We start from the raw sequence: 21,625 nt of genomic DNA, 5'->3' as shown, positions 1-21,625 counted from the left end.
TCTTTGATGGTGATAAAGAGGGTAATGTTTTTTACTTTGCTGGGATGGTACAGGGGGAAAGGGAGTGAAAGGATGAAGACAAGCCCAAGTGTCCTGAGAGGTTGGACAACACCATGAACTGCATTTGGGGGATAAAAGGGGTATTAAGATCTATAGAAACCAAGGCATTAGGGATAATGCTACAATAAGTGTCTGCTACACTCCTGGGGGAAATACTTACGAATTTAAAAATGATCCTTGGTTCCAAGGTAACAGAAATCTCTAGATCCATTTGTCAACATGTCCCTAGTGCTAATGGATAGGTGCTGCATAGGGCTTGGACTGAGGTGAGGTAAATGAGGTGCCCGGGAAGCAAAATGTAAAGCATCACACACTCTCAGGCTCCTACATGTGCAGGGTTGGCACTTGTGCTGTATATCATAAGATGGCAAGACTCCAAGAGATAGAATCTCTGCAGACAAATGTCTCAGCACTGGGGACAAAGGTGAGATTTTTAGGCTCCCTTTTCCCATCACTCCCAATGATACACACCTGCCATTTGGAAGGAATGATGAAATATGAGAGTGCTTAAAACATTCAGTGCTTTGTCACAGTGAACATTGTTGAATTAGCTTTGAGATAGTAAATATCCTGCTTCCATGATACATAGGCAAGATAAAGTAACAGCAAATAGCTCAGATTCTGGGGCCAGACTACGTGAATTCACATCCTGGGCTGATGATTACTAACTGCGTAACCCTGGCAACTAGATACACCTCTCTGTGCCAGTTTCCCCATCTGTAAAGCGGCAATAGTAACAGGAACTGTCTCACAAGGTTGTGTGTGAATTAAACAAGTTAAAGTAGGCAGAACACCCAATAATAAGGACCTGGGATGAGTTAGCTAGTGGGATCTCAGGAAGCATCATAAAGTTCATAAAATCTAGAAAGAATCTGCAAGTGGATCCTAGGAGTCCACTGCTTCTCAGGGCAGAGTCCTAGAAATAATCCTCATAATAACAAAGTGAGACACTTTAGTGAATAAGGATTCTTACTAAGAGACAGAAGTCCTGGGTTTAAGATCTAGTTCTACTTCTAATTAGTCAAAGCCATCGGCGTCCCCAGCCTGAGCTCCCACAAACAGTCTAACTCTTTCTCCTCTCCTCCTAACACTCCCTCCTCCCCTTTGTGTGCTCTGATGATCTCCTATCCAGTGGCAGCCAGAATGGTCCTTTAAAAGCATAAATCAGTTTAATGGGCATAGAGTTTCAGTTTTTCAAGATGAAAAGAGTTCTGGAGATGAATGGTGGGGATGGTTGTACGCCAGTGTACTTAACACTGTTGGACTGTACACGTACAAAGAGTGAAGATGGTGACTTTTACATTATATGCATTTTACTACAATTAATTTCAAAATTTTAAGTGAAAAAATATGAAGCATAAATCGTGTCTCAGGTCACTTCCCTGCATCAAATCCGATAGAAATACAATCTGAATTCCTTTTCACGGCCTAGAAGCTCTATGTGATCTGCACCCCAACCTCCATCTCTCTACCTCATGCTTTCCTTCCCCCTTCATTGTGCCTGCTTAAAATCTGGTGGAAATAAAACCAAATTTTTTATCATGGTTCAGGAAGCTCTAAATGCTCCATCCCTGCCTGTGTCTCAAATCAACTCACACCTTCCTCCCGTGGCTCACCATGTCTCTGCCATGCCGGCTTCTCTGTACCTTAAGCGGGCCCCGCCTCCCACCCTACCCCCGTACCTGAGGGCCTTTTCCATTCTCTTAGTCTGCCTTCCACTATAGTTTCCTGAGGAAGATGGGCTTTTCATCACCTTCATCTTTGAACCTCCTACATAACCTAGCCCCAATACCTTTAACAAAGCAAGAGCTCAGAAACCTTCACTGAATGAATAGTAAGTGATCTCAGGCCCATCTGGCCTCCAGGGTATCTAGCTCCTGATTCCAAGTTGGTAACATTCCCTTTAGGATTCATTTCTTCCTTCTACAGACCTGCAATGCTGCAGTAACTGGCCCTGTTGCACAGAGAAGATCCTGATATATATCAAGGGTCGGCCTGCCACTCTTTCTGAGCAAATAATGGGAGCTGTGACTTTTAAAAGGCTATATCGCTGCTTGTTCTAGTGGTTCTCAAAGTGAGGCACCCAGACCAGCAGCATCAGCGTTACCTGAAAATTTGCTAGAAATGCAGAATCTAGTGCCTTACCTCAGACTTCAGACTGACTGAATTAGAAACTCTGGGAGTGGGGTCTAGCAATCTGTGCTTTAACAAGCTCTCCAGGTGATTCTGACGTATGCTCAAGTTTGAAAACCACAAATTTTAGCAACTGTTTAGGTCTCTTAAGCTATTGTAGTTCCAAGAGCAGTCCCTTTATCTGATTATTTCACACAGGTTTGTTCCTTCTGTGATTATCTATTTCTCCAAATTGAGAACTATCTCATACTGTTTCAGGGTATCCTTGTAAAGGTTCTTCTTTTTTAACCTTACATTCAAATTGTCATCCTTCCTCCTTCCTCATGCAAAGCTCCAACAAGATTCCATTATATCACATTGCTTCCTTGCTGCCTTATGGACAGTCTCTGCTTTTGAATGTTTAGATGTTTAGAGAATCTTTGCAAGGATGGGTGACCCAGTAAACAAAGAGGTGTGGTCACCAAGACAGAGACACTGAAAGCAATAACCCCAGCAGAAAGTCAGAGAACAGTACGATGGGAAAGGCTGTGGGGGAGGACTCAAAAATAGCTTTCTCAATCAGTCTCATGCCCAACAGGTTTGTAATGACATCATAAATAGTAAAAACAGTATAGGACAGTGGTTTTCAAAGAGTGATCCCCTGACCAGCAGTGTCTGCACCACTTAGGAACTTGTCAGAAATACAAATGTTCAGACTCCAGCCAGACCTGCCAGATCAGAAACTCTGAGGATGGGGTTCAGCAAGCTTTGCTTTAATGAGCCCTCCAGGTGACTCTGGTGTGAGCTCAACTCAGGCACTGCTGGAGCAGTGAGCGAAAGCACGGACTCTCAGGGGAGACTACCAGATTCAGATCCTGGCTCCAACATGTAACAGCTCTGTGTACTTGGGCAAATTACTTAACATTTGTGTGCCTCAGTTCCTTCATCTGTAAAATGAGGATAATAACAAAGGCTACATCAAAAGCCTTTTAAAATGTCAAAATTGGAGAGTTTAAGCCAGCCATGAGCCATAGTAAGAGCTCAATACCAAGTAGCTGTCCTCTTCTTCTTCTTCTTCTTCTTCTTCTGCTGCTGCTGCTGCTGCTGCTGCTACTGCTTCATTGTCATTGTCATCACCATCATTGTCATCATCATCCTCTGCAGCAGTGGTAGCAGCTGCAGCAGCAACATCACCATCATCATTATCATCATCATTTGGGAATAGTGAATGAAATAACATCACCAGATCCAAGGTTCCTGAGCCGGCCATCCAGTGACCCCCATGCCTTCTCCAGCAGGATGGAAGGAGGGCTACAGAAGCTCAAGCTCCAGCATAGCTGCAAGGGCATCTGCACTCACAGCACTCAGCCCAGGTTTGGGAGGCTACTCAACACTACCTATGATTCTGCCAGAAGAGAAGAGCAGGCCACTTGGTTCTAACCCAGGATAGCATATCTACCATCTGAAAGGATCATTTTCCAAAAACAGGAGAATGTCAAATGTCAGACTTTGCACATAAACTTGATAACATCTCCTCTAGGAGAACACACTATTTGAAAGACTGAAAGCTAAAGGGGGAGTGGTGGGAATGGAAAATCCAGCCCCCTGAAGTTTTCATGCATACATTCTACACATGCTTCCAGGTGACAGCCTTAGTGTGTCATGGCCTATTTAGTCAGCACAGTCTCACAGACCCTGCCTGAGCTACATTTTCATATAATACCAATAGATATTATAATATGGGCTGGAGAAATCTCACTGCCAAGTACAGATTCTGCCTCCACTCTCATCCTGCTTCCATGCTCTATAGCAATTGGAGGCTGGAAGCGTGTCGTAAATTTGCTTAATTAAACAAGCGAGGTCTTCATTGATCTGCTGAAGAACAGCTTCTAAGACCCCATGTGCAGGCTCATAGCCCCTCAGATGCCTGGGCTTCCACTTAGTATTTTCTCCACTGTCTTCCTATCTTAGATGTGTACATTGGGATCACCACCTTCTTCCTTTATTGTCCTTCTAATTGTTTTTAGCATAGAACAGAGAAATGGCCAATAATGCAGAGGGCAGAGAAACTGGGTGAAGCCCATTGGCCAGAATAGGGGCTCTGAGGCCTCAGCAATGCAGGAGGGCATTTCACAAGGATGGGAGAGATTAGAGACTTACAAAGCCAGGAGAAGCCTGGAAAAATTCAAAACACTGCATCATCCAGAGAAATAAAATATAAAATACAGCTATTTCATGACTGAGAAGCTCTGAAAGCTGTAATGATAGAGACAAACCCAGAGGTGACAGGAGATAGAAAATTAGATATTGGTATGCAGCACAGTACTGTTATTGTTTAAAAAAAAAAAAGAAGGCCAGTTTGTTAATGGGAAAAGTGTACAAATAACATGGTTAGAAAACAGCACTCTCTCATTGACTGCTTCAATAGCTTGGATATACTCAGGCGGAAAAAAATTAGAGGGTGTCCAGAGAGAGTCAGGGAGGCTGATGAAGGGAGCACAGAGACCAACAGGAAGACAACAGAACATAATGCCCGTGAAACATGGCTGCCTTGGCCCCAAAAGAAGGCAAGTGAGCAGATGATAATACTTGGGATGTTCATATCACTGATAGAGAGGATACATGGAGCTCAAAGTTTGGTGTTTAAATGAGCCCTATTCATGTGAAATTAAGAAATTTGTTATTTGGGTCAAAATCCAGGAAACCCTAGACCACGTATTCCACTGGCGTGCAGATAAGTAGCTGCCTTTGCAAGGCTATTCCCTTTGCCCGGGATGCTCTTCCCCTTAAACTTGGCCTTAACAGCTCCTCCAATGGTCCAGACTTCAGTTCAGGTGTCACCTGCTCAGAAGTGACTTGACTTCTCTAAAAATACATCTCCTCTTTCCACCTGTGGGAGTCACTGCTGACCTATGCCCTTGCTTCATTGACTTTACAGAGCAATATGAAATCATCTTCCTCTTTCAATTATTTGCTTATTTAGTGTCTGACTCTCCTGCTAGAATGTTTTCCCCAGAGGAACAGGGGTCTTGTCTGTCATATTCACCACTCGATCCCTAGTATCAATTATTCCAATAACAGCTCACACTCAAAAAAGCAGTTAAATTAGGGCAAGCACTCTTTTAAGCACATGACATTTCTACATTAACTTATTTAGTCCACAACAACTTAGTTTTTATTATTTTCCCCCTTTTTTTAAGAAGAAGGAACTTGAAGCCCAGAGGAGTTGAGTGACTTCTCCAAAATTTCACAGCTGTACATGCTAGGGTTGGGATTTGAACCCAGGTACTCTAGCTTTCAAGTTAGCAGTCTTAACCACCACACCATGCTGCACCTCTGATAGTGTGTATGCAATAAATATATAATGAATAAATGAGTGAATCATTGCATGAGTGAATGAATGGGATTTGAACTCAGAACATCTGCCCGTTGTGGGCAGCAAGAAATGTATTGAGGTTTTCCCAGCTCTGTTCAGGATGATTCCTACATGACAGACTTTAGGAATCATCCAGATGACATCCAGCTGCAGAGGGAATCTGGTGCTGACTACCTGCATGGTGCTGAAGAGGATCTCCATGCCCTGGGCTGCAAGGAAGGCCTCCCTGCCAGACCGGAGGCTCGTGATGTGCTGGAGGCAGAGCAGCAGCCCCTGACGGATCAGCACGTAGGCATTAGCTGTATCGTGGCTGTGCCAGTCCTGGTGCAGCCTGAGCAAGATGGTGATGTAGCCTCTGTTCACCGCCCTGCGTCTGTTGGACTCTGAAAACATGGAAAAGGCCATGTCAATCGCAGGTTCTCCAGGGCCACACCTGGCTGAGAATGTCCCAGTGTATTTCCCACAAGATATTTATTAATTATAAAGGGAATGATAATAACTTTTCAGCATAGAAAACTGTCAGATGTCACCTTAACCAAGTGATCAAAGTCAACATCACCAGTAACAGGACAAATTGTCTTCATGTGCCCCTGATATGAGGCACTGAGAAAGACACAGCATCACTTCTGTGGTATTCCTGCCAAAAACACATAACCCAAATTTAATTATGAGGACAATCAGCAAATCCAGAATGAGGGACATGCTGCAAAATATCTGACCTATACTCTTCAAAATGTTCAAGGTCATGAAAAGCAAAAAATAAAGTAAAATAAAATAAAAAGACTGAGGAACTGAGGCTAAAAGAAATCAAAAGGACATGACAGCTAAGAACAATATATAATTACATTTAGATCCTGGGCCAGAAAACAAATTTTTCTTTTGCTATAAAAAGCATTAGTGGTACAATTAGTAAATTTTAAATAAGGTCTGTAGATTAGCCAATAGTATTATATCAATGTTTACTTTTAGATTTTGATAAACACCTGTGGTTTTGTAACAGAATATCCCTCTTTTGGGGAAATTCACAATGGGAGTGTGTGAAAGTCTGTAACTTACTCTAAGAAAAAGATAGTAATGTGTGCATGTGGGAGACAGAGAGAGTGAAATTACCATCAGATTTCCATTCTTTCCTGAATGTCAGCGAAACTAGGATATTGTCATTTGGGTTGAGCAATCTACAAAGTTAGGTGAAGAGAAGACTGAGTGAGACGTAATATCTCAAAGGCTGCCGTGTGGAAGAGATGCATTGGGTATTTTTCCTAAAGAGAGTGGGAACTAGTTTGATGAATAATCAAGGAGTTATAATACACCTTGACTTAATATAGTTGTTGCCTTGGCATCCATTTTTAGGCCTGACTTAAGTTGCTTGAAACCCATCACCTTCGTACCCAACACCTTTGACCTAGTGAAACCTTCCTCTCGCCATGTGGTTGGTTGTTGGAGATATGGCCTCCCAACACATGACACAGCTGCCAACCATGATAAAACCTAACAGCAAACATCAGAGTCATGCAAATAAGTGTCCCTCTTTATGCGTGTTTTCTTTAAACTAGCCAATCTGCAACATCCAGGGATAATACCACGTCCCTCTCTCTCTCCCCACCGGCCGGTTGAGCTCCCTGCTACCTCCAGACTTCCCATGGGCCTTTGTGGGCAACCCCTTCTCTCATGGATCTGTGAGTAATAAAACACTTCTGTTACCTCCTGTGTCTTCTCATGCCACCTCCTCTGTGTCTCACCTGACCCACACACCCCACCCTAACTTTCCCCCTGGTCAGGGCTCTCCTAAAGAGTGTCCATCTTGTCTTACAGCCACTCTCAAAAGAGAGAACTCAAGAGTAAGTGAGAAAGAAATCATAACACAAGAATTTGGCTCAGTCTGGGAAAGGAATTCCTCCTAGTCAAGGCTATTCAACAAGAGGATGGGCTCCATGTGGTAGTAAACAACTGGGCATGGCAAACGTTCAGGTTGGAAGTCCACCCAGCAGGGATGTCATATGGGGCTCCCTTATGTCTGACAGAGAGCTGTAATAGAGTGCTTTTAGGGTTCCTTTCCACTCTTTATCACTGTGATTTCTCTGTTTTAGTTGCAGATTCCTAGTTGAGACCTCCCATGAGACTATTAAGAATCTAATTGTCTCAAGACATGGTTTAAATTCTCTTTGAAGAAGCACAGGAAGAAATATAATCTAAGAATCCTCTCTCAACAGTTAATATATGCTAATTTTCAGATTAAACTCCTTGGGCTACAGGGTCAATGGACAAATGTGTACCAGACCCACCCAGTAGATGGCTGGTTATCTCAGCTCCTACAGACTACATGCATTGCAGGGCTCCAGTTGGCTGACTAGCAACCACAAATGCCCAAATTTTGCAGTTCTCTCTCACTATTACTTTTCTCCAATTTCCAAATCATTCACACTGGTTTATGAGACAATATGTGCTCCTGCCCGAGTATGTGGGAGGGAAATCCCCTGAGCTGTAATCAGATAAGCAAAATTTCTACTCAAGTCAGATTTTTCCCTAAGACCATGTAAGTGCACATGAATGCAAAAAAATAACATGGCAATTCAATGCTATATTCCAGAGGGTTTTTTTCATAACATTAATGAAATTCTTTTTTTTTTCCCCCGCTTGTTTATCAGATTCTAAATTGTCAGGCTTGACTAAGCCCCACTGAGATTTTTGATCCATTTGTGCAGTTGATTTTACTTTTTTCTCTTTTTACATTTCATTCAGCCATGACCCTGAACTGAGAATGATGAGCTTTATTCACCCGGAGACGTATTTGTGGAAGGTTTAAACCGCCTTCATTACCTCTTTTAATGAATTATGCTTTTGTATCAAAAATATTTCTTTCCTTGGTTGGTCCCAGCCACAAAGCACGAGAGTTCTTTACTGCTTAAATGAGGGTTCAGCCTATCCGATATCTGATGTTTAAAAGAAAATTGAGGATTAAGCAGAAGGTATTAAACGAAAGTATTGCCTGCTAAACAGATGCCAGAATGGAAAACACAGTTCACAGAGGCCCCGTGGGCAGTGCAAAGTTAAGGATTTTGTCTTCTATCTATTTTAAGGGTATGAGACTGATAATACGTTATCCTGATGACCTTTATCCACTACTCTTTTGGCGGGGGAGGGAGGTAATGGGGAAAAAAATCTTTAATTGTCTGAGGCAAAAATCCCTTATCAAATCCCAATGATTTTATTCATGATTTCCTGTTAAGCCCCAACAAGCAGTCATGTTTACTTACACCTAAAATAGCTAAACCTCCTTCCCCCGACCCTACATCGGTCAATCTTTCTCTGAGAATGGCTTGGGAAGTTTTGCAAAAGTCAATATGTATCTAAAACCTGACAAAAAGACATTCATCAGACTGAGGAAGAGCAATGTGGAGAAGAGCCAAAAAATGAAGTGAGGGTCACCAAGATCAGCAGCTGAGAGGCATTCGAGAAGACCCGAGAGGAAAACACTGCTTCTCAGAGCCAGGGCAAATATAGAGCAGAAAATGCTGCGGGTTTTCAGTACTGCTCTGGGTGAGCTTGGAGTCTGGGGGTGGGAGGGGACGCCAAGTCCCCAGACCCTCTTCGGAACAAGCCAGCCCCTCTTTAGTCTGTTTATGGGTTCCTTCTAAGATTTTCTTGTGCAAAAAAAAAAAAAAAAAAAAATTCCTGTTTCTTGATTATTATTTTTTTTTTATTTCCTAAGTGGATTGGTGTCTTTTAAACTGGTTGGAGGATGGGGATGGGATGCACAAGGAGGAGTTCTGAGGGTCTTTCATTTTAAAACCCCACCCCCAACAGCAAAGCCACCTTAAAGGCATTCTCCCGGCTTCCTTGGTGACCCCTCCTACATCAGCCCCTCCCTGTCAACCTCCTGCAGAGGTCTGTTTTGGTCAGCTTTCCTTTGACAAATCCATGGGCAACAGGGAATTTATTTTTGTCCTCACCTCCAAGTTACCCTCTCATATTCTACTATTTCTACTGATCTCTTCAGGTTATATCCTCCCAGGGTCTCACTTGTGACTAATTCTCAGTCTGAAATGTGATCTAATAACGTCCTTATCCTTACCCCACGCGTTTCTTAACAGGCTCAAATGTTTTCTTTAAGTGCAGACGCCACTGATGCAGATTTTTACATTAAAAAAAAAAAAACCGGAAGGAATATGCCAACATATTAAACATATTAATAGTACTTAATGGGAGGGGGATACTGATGATTCTACTTGTTGATTTAGACTTTTCTGAAATTTTGATTCCCCATCTATTTTACAATGAACTTTGATAATCAGGAGGAAAAATATGTAATCCTTTGGCAGGTGTTACAAACTAGTGTCCCCCAGACTACTGGCCAGACATGCCATCAGTGCTTGTGTGCCAGGCAAGCAGTCTACAGGTTGCCATAGTAACCAACTCACCTCTTTGTCTTATCCCCTCCCCTTCAAAAGTGAGTTACTTGCTTAGACCCTGAAGGCATTGGAGAGCAACACTGTCTTTATAAAGATGTTTGTCTTCTAAACAAGAAACTCTAGAAACCTTCAAAGTCGAAGGGTTGAATTTATTCTGGGGAATGTGGGTTGCCATGACAGGCTGGTGGGGAGAAATGCTTGGGGTCCAGATTATCACACCTGCAAGCAGCGCACTACTTTGACCCTCTTATTTGGCAAAACCAAAGGAAGTTTTCATCACTGCACTTTAATTCCCACATCTGGGAATTGCATTCTCTCTCTTGGGGTGAAATGATGACCTTGAGCAGAGGAAATGCAAGAACCTGCAGAAAACTCACAGACTGGACATTTTAGCAGCCACAGCTCCAGGAGTGAGACATACAAACTAGAGTAGACCTCTAAATTCGTCTCTACCATTCTCATGTACCCTTCACTGTCTTGGTGGTCATGATCCATGTGTGGACCCTTCAGCTTCCTGTCAGCTGTCTTTATGGAGTCCTTGCTCTTGGCCAGGGGCTCCATCATTTTCTGGCTGTGCAACCTTGAGTATGTTACTTTAGAGCTCTATCACTCAATCTTTACCTGAAAAACAAAACTAATAATAGTCTCTTGCTTGTGGGGTTGTTGAGAGAATTCAATGAGATAATACATGTAAAGTAGATAGCTTGATGCCTGGCACACAGTAAGTACTCACTACCTGTTGCTATTATAACTATCAGCAGCAGCAGCTCCTATTTATTATTCCAGTGTCCCCTCCATTATTGGAGACAACAAAGTGCCAAACGCTTGGGATATGAACATATTCCTTTTGACAGCCTCATGTAAGAATAAGAGCTTCAGGGTCCTACGGCTGTTGATTTAAATTTTGGCTCTACCTTTTACTAAGCTCTGTAACCTTGGTTAAGTTACTTAACGCTATGGTTTGAATGTGTCTCCTACAAAATTCAGGTATCACCAACGTAATAAAAGTGGGGCCTTTAAGAGGTAGTTAGGCCCTGAGGGCTCCTCCCTTGGGAATGGGGTTAAGGCCCTTGGACTTCCCAGCCTTCAGAACTGTTAGAAAATAAATTTCTGTTCCCTTTAAATTACCAGTGTTGGGTATTTTGTTATAGCATCACAAAACATACTAAGACACCTAGCCATTCTAAACTGTATTTCCATCATCCATTAATATTAAAGCAATATTAAAAAAGATAAAGAAAATGTAAGCATCTCCTAAGGCTTGAATACACAGCACAACACCTGGTGTAAAGTATGTGCTCAATAAATGATAATGCCCTTCCCTACAAGGATGACATTCAAACTTCACATACCCTTTACCAGTGAGAACAACCCAAGGAAAAGTTTCCAAATAAGTAAAATTTATAAGCAAGTTCTTCTGTCTCCATGGAATGTGGTTGACTTTTCACCCCAAAATGGCCACTAGTCTTACATTGCTACCTGTGTGTCCTGAGACATTCCCCACCACACACACACACACACACACACACGGAGATACTCCCATACATACACACACCCCACTTTATACCAGGTGCCCTTACAGGCCATGTCCAGAATGTAAACCTTTATAACTCCCCTATGCAGCAAAATTTACATGTTTTAGATCCTGTTACCCTAAAGCCTTTTTAGAAGACTGGTTAATACTTTAAGATCCACTTGATTGGTGATAGTTATCTGTTTACAGACCACCCCTTGTTTCTGACAACACATCAGTAAGAAGAAATTCAAGGATGTGAGGCTCTCCACCACTCCTGACAACAGAAATCATCTTCAACTACTCAGCATATTGTGATATATGCTATCTCAAGAAATTCCTGCTCTGAAAGATAAAATGGCTCTATAATTTGCTTCAGGAACTTCTTGAAAATCCATTCATCTGAACTATTGACAATTCAGCTAGTCCTCTCCAGGACAGAAGTCCACTTCTCAAAACAGAGACCACTCAATTGGACTTCATCCAACTTCTTTACTCTCCACGGCTTTCTTTCAAACTTTTTCCTCACTGTGTCCACCAATCTGGAGCAATTATATCATAAAATTTGCATGATCTAAATCAGGACCCCCACATTGAAAGACCCACTTCAAAATACTGCACTCAAATCCTGTTAAATTCCCATTTTTTAATTGGGTTATTTGTTTTTTTACTGTGTAATTGCTTGAGTTCCTTGTATATTACTGATATTAATCCCTTGTCAGATGCATAGTTAGCAAAAATTTGCTCCCTCTGTAGGTTGTCGTTTCACTCTGTTGATTGTTTCCTTTGATGTGCAGAAGTTTTTAGTTTGATATAGTCCCATTTGTTTATCTTTTCTTTTGTTGCTTGTGTTTTCAGACTCATGTTCATAAAGTCTGTGCCCAGACCTAGTTCCTGAAGTGTTCCGCCTATATTTTCCCTTAGTAATTTTATAGTTTCAGGTCTTATATTTAAGTCTTTAATCCATTTTGAGTGGATTTTAGTGTATGGTGAGAGATGCATATCTAGTTTCATTCTTCTGCATATGGATATCCAGTTTTCCCAGCACCACTTGTTGAAGAGGCGGTCTTTTCCCAAATGAAGGTTTTTGTTGCCTTTGTCCAATATTAGATGTCTGTAAGCCTGAGGGGTGATTTCTGGGTTCTCAATTCTGCTCCAATGGTCTGAATGTCTATTTTTATACCAGTACCATGCTGTTTTGGTTACAATAGCTTTGTAGTATAATTTGAGGTCAGGTAGTGTTATGCATCTGGCTTTATTTTTTTTTTCTCAGGATTACTTTGGCTATTCAGGGTGACGATCAGCTTTATATCTCATGAATATTAATAACCAATAAAAAAATCCTGTTAAATTCCACCCTAGAACTCCTCTTTCTGAGACATTACTAAGACTCAAAACAAAGTTTTCCTAACTGCAGTACACAATATACCTGCTTTTGCAACAGATTATTTTGGTGGTCTTTTCAGAGAATCAATTAGAAGATATTTCTAGACAAAGTTGCCTTTTACCAAGACTTCTAAATCATATTACATGAACAACAAGCCACCTACTTTGCTATCATAACACCAGTTACAACAAGTATTTATTTACTAAATGTTTGCTATGTGCTCAGCACTTGCCTAATCATTTTACATGGATCATCTCATTTGTCTTATGCAAATGCTTTGAGATAAGCATTACTTTCCTTCTTTTACAAATGAAGACACAGAGGCTAAAAGAAGTTAAACAACTTAAGTCCACAGAGCTTATAAATGGCATATCTGGGATTGAAATGGAATCCCCCCATGTAACCCCAGAGCTAACATCCTATGTCGTTATCCCCAAAGCTCTTTTTTTATTTTATTTTTAATTGAAAAATCGTAATTGTATATACTTATGGGGTATCGTGTGATATTTTTCGAACCCTGTTTACCAAGCTAATTAACATATCCATCATTTCTCATAGCCAATTAGCATAGTTTATGATTTTTACACCCCGATAAAGACCTTTAACTCTTACCACTAAAACCAGCTTCTTGAGGAAGGTTTTTGAAAGGCTAATGAGGATAAAGGCAGAAAAACCCCTGAAGCCTACGGAGCTCAAAGAGGGTGGCTTTCAGCCATCTCCCTCCTCTACCTTCTCTGCTCCCTCCCAGGCGCTTAAATCGTAGTGAGAGTAGATTTTAAACAGGAAACTCAAGAAAGATAAATGTCCTGTGGTTCTTCAGGTCACTGGAAGAGATGTTTAGGAGCCTTCCTGACATGCAACCAGTGACTCCACGTGGCCAGCCCAGCAGTCCCAGTGCCACTGAGAAGGACAGAATGACCGAATGACCAGGCTCTCACCTGCCCCCTCACCTAGCAGGTGCAGAGTGGAGGAGCACAAAGGAGGAGCAGCAAGATATGTACTAAAACATAACTAATCTTAATGCCATCGGTAATGGAAATTATACTCGATTATCATTAGCTCAAATAAGAATAATGAGATTGAATTAGCTTACAGGTATTTTTTTCTCTCTTTGCAAAATAGATATATTTCAGTAAACTTGGCTGTAAAGTAAATTTTGATTTCAAGGAAATTTTGTTTCCCCATTGACTACCTTTATAAAATTAAAGATGTTTTTCTTAAGCTACAGAAATAGTGGCTGAGATGGGTAAGAGACTATGCTCCATAGCATAGCCTTAAATCTAGTCTCTTTTTTTTTTTATCATCAACTCCTTCTAATAATTTTCCACAGACACACAAGGGGCTTTCAAAAAGTTCATGGAAAGATTCATATTATCTTTTAATTCTATTTTTCTACAAGCTTTTTGGAGTACCCTCATTTTCCCAAACCATAGGAATTTCTCCACTCTCAGGAGCCTCAGAATCCACATCTCCTCCTCCTCCTGGTCTTGGAGCTTGCACTGTCTAGTGAAGGGCTTTACACTGCAATGCTCCACTTATTAAGAGAACGGACCACTAGACTCAAAATTCCTAAGACTGAATATTCTGCATCCAAGTGATGAGTCAATCTCATATCATACTTTCCCAATTCTAAGGCATATGTTTTTTCACATTGTAGCATTTCCAAAATTAAGGTGCTTCTTGTCAACGATGGTATTTCCATTAAAATTGGCAGTGTTTTTTCACTCAGTAACACATTTAAAAAATGGTGCACCTCACAGACAATAATATCTGAAATTTGAGGAAGTATAATTGACTTTTCAACATTGCTGGTTTGAAAATTCTCTAAATGGAGTGATTTCCAGCAAGAGGTAGCCAGTTGGGAGGTTTGCCCCACATATGCAAATCTACAGAGAAAACTTGATCCTGAAGGCTAGATCTTGTTGTGGCTAGGTAGACAGTAATTTATAAATTAAAATCATGCTTGGAAATGCAAATCAAAACCACACTGAGATACCATCTAACCCCAGTTAGGATGGCTAAAATCCAAAAGACTGTGAACGATAAATGCTGGCGAGGTTGCGGAGAAAAAGGAACTCTCATACATTGTTGGTGGGACTGCAAAATGGTGCAGCCTCTATGGAAAATGGTATGGAGGTTCCTCAAACAATTGCAGATAGATCTACCATACGACCCAGCTATCCCACTGTTGGGAATATACCCAGAGGAATGGAAATCATCAAGTCGAAGGTATACCTGTTCCCCAATGTTCACCGCAGCACTCTTTACAATAGCCAAAAGTTGGAACCAGCCCAAATGTCCATCATCAGATGAGTGGATACAGAAAATGTGGTACATCTACACAATGGAATACTACTCAGCTATAAAAACGAATGAAATACTGCCATTTGCAACAACATGGATGGACCTTGAGAGAATTATATGAAGTGAAACAAGTCAGGCACAGAAAGAGAAATACCACATGTTCTCACTTATTGGTGGGAGCTAAAAATTAATATATAAATTCACACACACACACACACACACAAAACTGGGGGGGGGAAGAAGATATAACAACCACAATTACTTGAATTTGATACGACAAGCAAACAGAAAGGACATTGTTGGGGGGGAGGGGGAGGGAGGAGGGAGGGAGGTTTTGGTGATGGGGAGCAATAATCAGCCACAATGTATAGCGACAAAATAAAGTTTAAAATAAATAAAGAAAGAAAAGAAAAGAAAAAATATATATGTATATATATATATATATATATATATAACACAGTTAAAAAAAAAAAAAATCATGCTCACACACCCAAAACCCAAGGTGCCATCATTAATCCATTCAGCAAACATTTACTTAGCAGCTACAGTTTTCCAGGCACTGTTGTAGACACTGGGGATATAGCCAGAAACAAAACAGACAGCCTCGGCTTTTATGGAATTTACATTCCCATGGGGTGTTGGGGGAACATAGACAAACACAAAGAAAAATAAAACAATGATACCAAAGTGACTAGGTGTGGTAGCTACTTCAGAATGGGTGGTCAGGAAAGACCCTTTGAGAAGGGGGCATTTGAGCTGAAACCTGAGTGATAAGAAGGAGTCGGGATGCAGAGATGTAGGGACAGGAAATTCTTGAAGTCTGCAGGGCACAATGAGTGAAAAAGCCAAAATTTGGGGCATGCAAATAACAAAAAGTCCAGGAGCTACAGCCAGGTGAAAAAAGCGAGGGGACAGCAATCGGACACTATTTGAAAGGCAGGATGCCATCAGAACACGAGACCCCCACCATTTTGAGACTGACCGTGAGGCTGTGCAAAAGTGGGGGAATACATCAGGCCAAGATTTTCTCACTCTCTTTCCTGTTGTTTGTTTTGGTCATTTCTGCAAGAAAGCCCTGAAGAATGACAGTTATTGCCTGGAAATTTGTGAAGGACTTTCTTACCCATCCAGAGTTTTATTTTGAGTCTAGACTCTTGGTAGAGAAGGAAACACTTACTAAGCCCCAAAAGAAGCCACTATCCACTGTCAACTCATCACAAGATGAAACTTACAGAAGACAGCCAGGATCGACACCAGGAAGGAGAAAAACAGAGACTTTCCCAGCTCCCTTTCTCCCCCAACTGAGGTGTGAGACACCTGTCTGTTGGTGGCGTTGCCTGCTTCTGGACAGAGCACAGACAAGCAATATGGACAGCAGGAAAACCATCTGCATGGTGTTGCAAGGGTCACATGTGAAGTAGTTGACCCTGCATTACATCCACAGGCACCACATATTAGGAAAAGGCAAAGAGCAAAAGCTCCTGCACCCTTTAGCCCACTGTCCTTTGGCCTTAGGTCATGCAATAGCATGTCACTGTGAAATCCCAGAACATTTATCTCGACTCCTATTACTCTTAATATTCCATTCTCTCTCCTATCACGTGGATGGCCCCAGCAATAGCCTCCTACTTGGCCACTCTGCCTCCATTCTCTCCTCCACTGTGCAACCCACACCTTACTGAAGCACAACTTAGGTGCTTCGTTCCCTGCTCCCAAAACTGTAGTGGCTCCAGGCAAATCCAGAAGCTCTTGGGGTACCAAGAGGGGACTGGTGTTTTCTGAGTTATTGGCAGTGGTTGCCAACACCGTGCCCCTGGGATTAGGGGTAGGTGCACAGGAAGAGGCTGAGTGGGGTCACCAGCCCCCACTGTCATAAGAGCAACTTCACTATGATTTATTTATACATACTGGCTCTGCAAAAGATTTCATTTACAAATAAAAAATACACTTTTATTTCTTTATAAAGGTTTGAAACACTCTGGGGGATTTTAGTCCCAGTATGCCTAGTACATATTATATAATCTTGGACAAGTCCACTAAAGTTTTTGAGCTATAGAACTCTCTATAGAACAGTTTTTTCAACCTCGCACTGTCTACATTTTGGTCCAGATATTATTTGTGGTGGAGAGCTATCTTGTGCATTGCAGGATGTTTAGCAGCAACCTGGCTTCCACTCAGCAAATGCCAACAGCACCCCTGCTTCTACAGATATGACAACCGAAATGTCTCCAGACTTTGCTACATGTTTCCTTCAGGGCAAATCACTCATGTTGAGAACTGCTGTTATAGAATAGTTAAATATTTACCTGTCTTACAGGACTATGGTGAAGATTAAATGAGATTATACATGGAAAGCTGCTCTTTAAACTGCTGTTATTAGAAGTCTGTAGGAAACACCAGATGTACATCTTGACATAGATAAATAATTGTACAGTCAATCCTGAATGTGATGGGAAAGCCACTGTGTGCCTTCAGAGTCACGTGATGTTTATCTTTTTGTCTATCCCTTTAAATCTTTGTGATACTTTATCTTTGTCAATCCATAGCCAGTCATCCATTATGTTCTAAAACATTTAGAACTCAGCAACCCTAGAGATTAACCCCTGATTTCCTAGAACGAACACCAAACAAGGGCATGTGAATCCACTGAACAGAGCTCAATCTGCATTCATCCATGTATTTATCTATTCCTTTGTCCATTCAGATAACTCGCTCTGAGTGTCCACTGTATAAAACACATTAGAGTTAATGGCTTAAGAAACAAGGATAAATGGCACAGAGTCCCCAGATCTGAGGCTCACACACAGTCTAATGTAGAAGTCAGCAAACTGCTCACAGACTAATTCTATAAAGTTTTATTGGAACACAGCCACGCTCATTCCTTGAATAGTGGTGACAGAGATTGTGTGGTCCACAAACCCTAAGATATCTGCTGTCTTTCCCTTTTACAGAGAAAGCTTCTAGAGGGAAGCCAGTCTTGGCAGACAAATTTGCATTTCAAAAGGACTTATGCCCTTATGTCATCAATTTCTGAAACTTCCAGAAGTTTCCTTGTGGTGGCAATAATAAAATAAGGGTTGATCTTTATAGAGATTTACCAAGATCCATCACTATGCTCCCATTTCATGTGCATCGCCTCATTTAAATCCTACTAATTATCTTTCCTGCTTTATAGATGAGGAAAGCGCAGCACAGAGTCATTAAGGAATGTGCCCATGGTGACCACAGTTTGATACCACACAGTCTCATGAGAGCCTGCTTCATGACACTGTACAAATGCCATTCTTCACCATGTCTTAGCCTTTCGGAGAGTAAGAGGTTTGAGCTTATAGCAAAGACACACCAGCTTCATACATGACACTGAGCCTCCTTGAACACTTTTATACCATGGCCCAAATTTACAGGCAGATAACCAGGCCAGAGGGGGAAAAAAGTCCTTAAGATACAACTAGGTCTTAACAGGATCACCTGGTAAAAGACAACATTCTGCATGGCTGAAAGAAACAGGATCAGCTGCAATCGCATTACAACAGCATTTTATGCAGCCAACAGTTTTGTGTCAAGCAAGAAAAAGTCAGCACCACCACCCACAGCTCTGTAGATCCAGTGTGGGAGCCTAGAAATTCTTTGATCATCTTGGGAAGGTGGCTCACCTTCCTGTCCATACTACAGCCAGTGTAAACCCAACTGGTGGCTAACCCTCCTCATTTAGTTAGCTTCAGTTCAGTTGTCTAATTAGTCCTGAGAGACTCAAAAATTACTTGACTAGGGCCCAAGAATGAATACAACATTTTGGATCATTCTCTAGGTCAACACTCACTAGCTCTTCCTTATTGCCACTACTCGTGAAATCTAGCACTCCATTCAAACCACCTAAAGGAAGCATGGGCCCATTTTTAAGTTGTAATCTCAAAAAACAGACTGAGCCCTGGAAGTGTCCCATGAGAATATTTATTTCAGGGGTTTTCCAACTCGATTTCTTCGAGCACCCCAGAAACTTCTGTGGAAATTTCTCAGTATCTATCAAGAGCAAGGGAAAGCAGAGGTGGCAAAAGAAAAGCCAACCTGTCACTAACTGGGATGTCCAACTTCTCCTTTCACTGGATCTGCTTTATGCTTTATGCATGTAATTTCCTCACAAGATTTCATGTTCTGAAAGAGGGTTCTGCTTGCTGCTAAAGAATCCTCAAACTCCTCATCCAGTGCAACCCTCCCATTTTTGGAAAACCAACCCGAAGTCAAGCATCATGACAAAGAGCTAGTTTAAGGTCGCACCACCAACAGTGGCTGAACTGAACTCACAGACTAGGTTTCCTGACTCCATGTGGAAGGTGAGAACAATCTTTGAAATATGAAGATTTTCTGCTTTGGAGATGATCACAACTGAGTTCACAATGTAGCTCTCCACTTACTATGTGTGGGATCTCCGGTAAGTCATTAACCTCCCCTACCTACGTCTTCCTTGTATGTAACTGGGAATAATAATACGACAGGGTGCTTAGGAGACTTGAGTGAGACACCGCGTGCAAAGTGCCTAGCACCGGCCGATGCTCCATAGTTAATAGTTATGATCATTATTCGTTGCAGGTACTCTAGTACACAGTAATTCCCTTCCCACTCCCCGTTCTCCTTTCCGCCTCGCTGAGGGCTGGCAGTAAACAGCCCGTGAAATATACTATCACATGGGATGAGGGATGCTGTGGAGTAGGGGGGCAGGCAGAGGGCATTTTCCTCAAGTGGCGTCTTCCTAACCAGGCGAAGAAGATAACAGGTTATCAGAGGTGAGAGGGGGATGGGGAAACGTAACTACAAGATTTGCAGCTAACCAGAGGCAGCTCTCAGAATGCAGCTCGGGATGCGCCCGCCCTCCGTGAGTCCCACTCCCTCGCGCCAACATCACTGCGAATGCAACAGATTGCACCCGCTGTTCTAACCCCGGCTCCCTTAAATAATGGCTGAGCAAATGCCTCTGAGACCATCTTCAGCTAATTTCCTTCAAGACATGCAAGCTGCTAACGCTGGGAAGCACAGATAGTGTGGAATGGCAAATATGGCCAAAATTAGATTAAAATAACCTCCTGATAAACAAATTACTCACCGAAAATAAATATTAGACTAGCGCGGCCAAGATAACTAGCAGAACAGCACCGCCACATGGCAGGAAGAGGAACTACATGCGCTGCTGTCTGCGGCTCAGTCCGGATCAGTCCACCCAACCTGCGAGGTCTGACGAGCCGAAGCGGGCAGGGAAGGGGGCGAGGGAGGATAGGTGGTATCTTTTTAGCTTAAGCTTTTAAAACTCTTTTGTGTACTTATGCAACAGACATAAATATTTGGCGGAGAAAACTGAGCTTGGAGCCAAGGGGAAAAAAAGCAGCGTGCCGAGTTGAACGCGGCGTGGCATAATGAGAGTCTGTAATCCTGGTCCCTGCTCCCCTCCTCTCCGTCACCCCGACATTCATCAGCCTGCCCTGGTGCTCAGCCTCACAGCAGGGGCACCGGCCCCTCACACAGCCATGCTGGTATGTTGGGCACCTCTTGCTGGGTCCGGTTCAGATGCTTGTATGGAGAGGACCTGGAATGAATGCTCTTTGCTAACCTGAATGACAGATGCTCCCGCCCGAAATAATCCTTCTAATACTTAGAAAGTATTTATGTAGCTTCCTTTCAGTGATTGGTTGTATCTTCTTCGGGCTAAGCAACCTACTCTCATTAGTCTCTTCTTGGGGCAGCACAAGGCTTAGGTCCCCAGGATCTGGAGACTGGCAGGGAAGCTCGGCAGGCTCTAGCTGTGTGAATTACTTAAGCTTCCGAAACTTTAGTTCCTACCCTTGTGAAATGGGGTTAATAATGCCTCCTTGAGAGGCTAAACGTAGATACAGTGTCTGACATACTAAGAACTCAATAAATGGTGGATATGCGTGCTGTCATTTCAAACCAACAGTGTGATGGATGTAGTTCTCTATGCTGCATTCATTCAAAGTCGATCACAGCCGTCCATTCCAGTGTGACAAATGCAAAAATCTATCAATGTCATTTGAAGTAGATTTTTGGCTCATCACAGAAATATATTGCTTGCCTCTCCAGAAGTTATGGTGGAAGAAGAGATGTCAGGCAGGTCTAAAATCACACTACAATTTGATTCTTTCCAGGAATGGGAATTGGGCAGGCCTCTTCACTAAGGCACAGTGAAAGCAAATGCACGAGGCTTAAGTCAGGAAACTGGAATCCTTCCTTCGTCTGTACTAGCAGCTCCTCCGGGAGCAGCCCAATGTGAGGTATGGGAGATACAGTAGGGATCCCAGCACCCATGGAGCTATACCCAGTAGGAAAAATATGCATACATACATACACACGTGCGAAAAATACGTGACTTGTTGATCACAGTATGGCTAGTTCTTTGAAGTATAAATATAGGGTTCTATGAAAAGGTTTAACAGGGAACCTAGTGCTGGGCAGAGGTG

General features: G+C 42.2%; 1 protein-coding gene across 5 annotated transcripts in view; it reads right to left on the bottom strand.

Annotated features, from left to right (window-relative positions):
* AGBL1 (AGBL carboxypeptidase 1) overlaps positions 1-21,625 on the bottom strand; it is an 866,292-nt gene that overhangs the window by 711,214 nt on the left and 133,453 nt on the right. For 4 of the 5 annotated variants that reach the window (XM_063089333.1, XM_063089334.1, XM_063089330.1 and 1 more), the window contains one exon: positions 5,720-5,931. In XM_063089333.1, coding sequence (XP_062945403.1) covers positions 5,720-5,931 — 212 coding nt within the window. The remainder of the gene's footprint in view (positions 1-5,719; positions 5,932-21,625) is intronic. The other variant, XM_063089331.1, reaches the window with a different exon arrangement.

The sequence above is a fragment of the Cynocephalus volans genome, chromosome 3 (genome assembly GCF_027409185.1).
Source record: "Cynocephalus volans isolate mCynVol1 chromosome 3, mCynVol1.pri, whole genome shotgun sequence".
NCBI lineage: Eukaryota > Metazoa > Chordata > Mammalia > Dermoptera > Cynocephalidae > Cynocephalus > Cynocephalus volans.
This window is presented reverse-complemented; position numbering and strand designations above follow the sequence as displayed.